The 1,802-nt window shown below is 68.8% G+C and overlaps 1 protein-coding gene across 1 annotated transcript in view; it reads left to right on the forward strand.

Moving 5' to 3' along the window:
• Positions 1-837: 837 nt before the first annotated feature.
• CCDC142 (coiled-coil domain containing 142) overlaps positions 838-1,802 on the forward strand; it is a 6,950-nt gene continuing 5,985 nt past the window's right edge. Inside the window, exon 1 of the mRNA XM_026055983.1 lies at positions 838-885. Coding sequence (XP_025911768.1) covers positions 838-885 — 48 coding nt within the window. The remainder of the gene's footprint in view (positions 886-1,802) is intronic.

Below are 1,802 nucleotides of genomic sequence, written 5' to 3' on the forward strand. Positions count from 1 at the left end.
GGAAGTTCTGCCTGCGCGCTGACCGGAAGCGCGGCACGCCGCCGCCGCCGCGGGAGGGCGAGGCCGCCCGGCCGCCATGTTGGCTGAGGGCAAGCCGTGCGCGACGGCGGCCCGCGAGGCTCAAGACACGGCGGGGGGCGGCGCGCAGCCAGGCCCGCGTCCCCAAGCACCGTCCCCGCGCGGGGCATGGCCCGCGTCCCCCCAAACCGTCCCCTTGCAGGGCATGGCCCCACGTCCCCTCATGGCATCCCTGTGCTGGGCATGGCTGTGCTGGGCCGGGTCCCTGCGTCCCCTCATGGCATCCCTGCACCAGGCATGGCCGCACCAGGCCCGGGCCAGGGCCCTGCGTCCCCTCACGCCATCCCCACATGGGGCACGTCTGGGCTGGCAGGACCCCATGTCCCCTCGCAGCATCCTCGCACCGGGCATGGCCACACCGGGACAGGGACGGGGCCCTGCGTCCCCCTGCGGGGACAGTGAGTAATAGAGACCAGTAACATGTTAAAGAAGAYTCTTACATGATACCTTGAATTAGCGTACCAGCATAATCAAATTGCAGCTGTAATGCAATAGAGCAGTTGCTGTTTCCCATACACGGCATTGCGGGTGTTGGTGTCATTCTGCCTGGCGAGACAGCCAAAGGCGCCATGTTTGTGGAGGGGATTGGTGGCAGCGCCATGGGAGGGAGGCRCGGGCAGGTGCGCATCCGCCCTGGGATCAGCGCGAGTCCCCCTCTCCTCGGCTGCCTGGATTAGCGTGCGGATGAGGTCTAAGCTCATTTCCCTCCAGCCCTGCCCGTGGGCAGCTGCCTGGCCCTGGCACCGGGGATGATCCAGCATGGGGGCCGGTGGCCTTGAGAAGAGCTGCGGGAAGCCCTCCCTCGAGGTGAGGCCAGGGGAGCACCATGCCCCGAGGGGACGGTGCCACGTCCCTGGCAGACAGGGACACTGCCAGGGACCCTGCTCCTGGGAGAGGGTGGCATGGTGGCCCCATCCCCATGGTGGGACCCTGCAAGGGGCAGGGGATGGCAGCCACCAGATGGGCCGGGGAGGGCCAGGGATGGAGGGGGTGTTCCTGCAGGAGCTGATCCGGGAATGTTTCGGGTGTTTCTGCCCCTGCGGTCCTGAGGTCGAGGGTGAAAATCCCTGGCAAAGCCTCAGCAGTGACGCTGGCAGCTGAGTCATGCAGGGAGTTGCCCCGAGGCCGAGCCGAGCCACAATCCCCCTTTACCCACCGCGGGCAGGGGGAGCGGGATCAGCACAACGCTGCCTCCAGCATCTTTTTCCTCCTCTATGGCTCCATGCCTTCCCCGAGCCCTTCCCACTGCAAACGCTCCCAGGGAGGGCACCAGGGCCAGCTCTGCCCTCACCCTCCAGCTGGAAGGAGCTCAGGGAGCAGAGCACGGCCCTCCTCCGCCGAGGACCAGGGACCTGGGGAGGGGAGCAGCCAGCACCCCAGGCCATGCAGCCATGCCCGGGCAGGGTCCCCTGCCGGACCCCGCAGTCCCTGCCCGCTGCCTCAGCTTCCCCCCGAGGCAGCGCTGCGGGTGGTCACAGAAACATGTTAACCAGGATCGGTTAGTCCATAAAGAGCCCTGCAGAGGGGACCCTGGCGGTACGGCGGTGACACGGGCACGGGGGGGCTGTCCTGTCTCGGGGGGCAGGACCCAGCTGAGGCCGCAGCTGGGCGAGGCACCGGGGGCTGAGCCCCGAGGGCCGCGGCCGGGCGGGGAGGTGACGGGGGCCCAGGCGTGCGGACCGGGCGCGCAGCGGCAGGAACGGGGCCGCTCTCACGGCAGCACC

This window comes from Apteryx rowi, unplaced genomic scaffold, assembly GCF_003343035.1.
Source record: "Apteryx rowi isolate R43461 unplaced genomic scaffold, aptRow1 scaffold_1288, whole genome shotgun sequence".
NCBI classification, from domain to species: domain Eukaryota; kingdom Metazoa; phylum Chordata; class Aves; order Apterygiformes; family Apterygidae; genus Apteryx; species Apteryx rowi.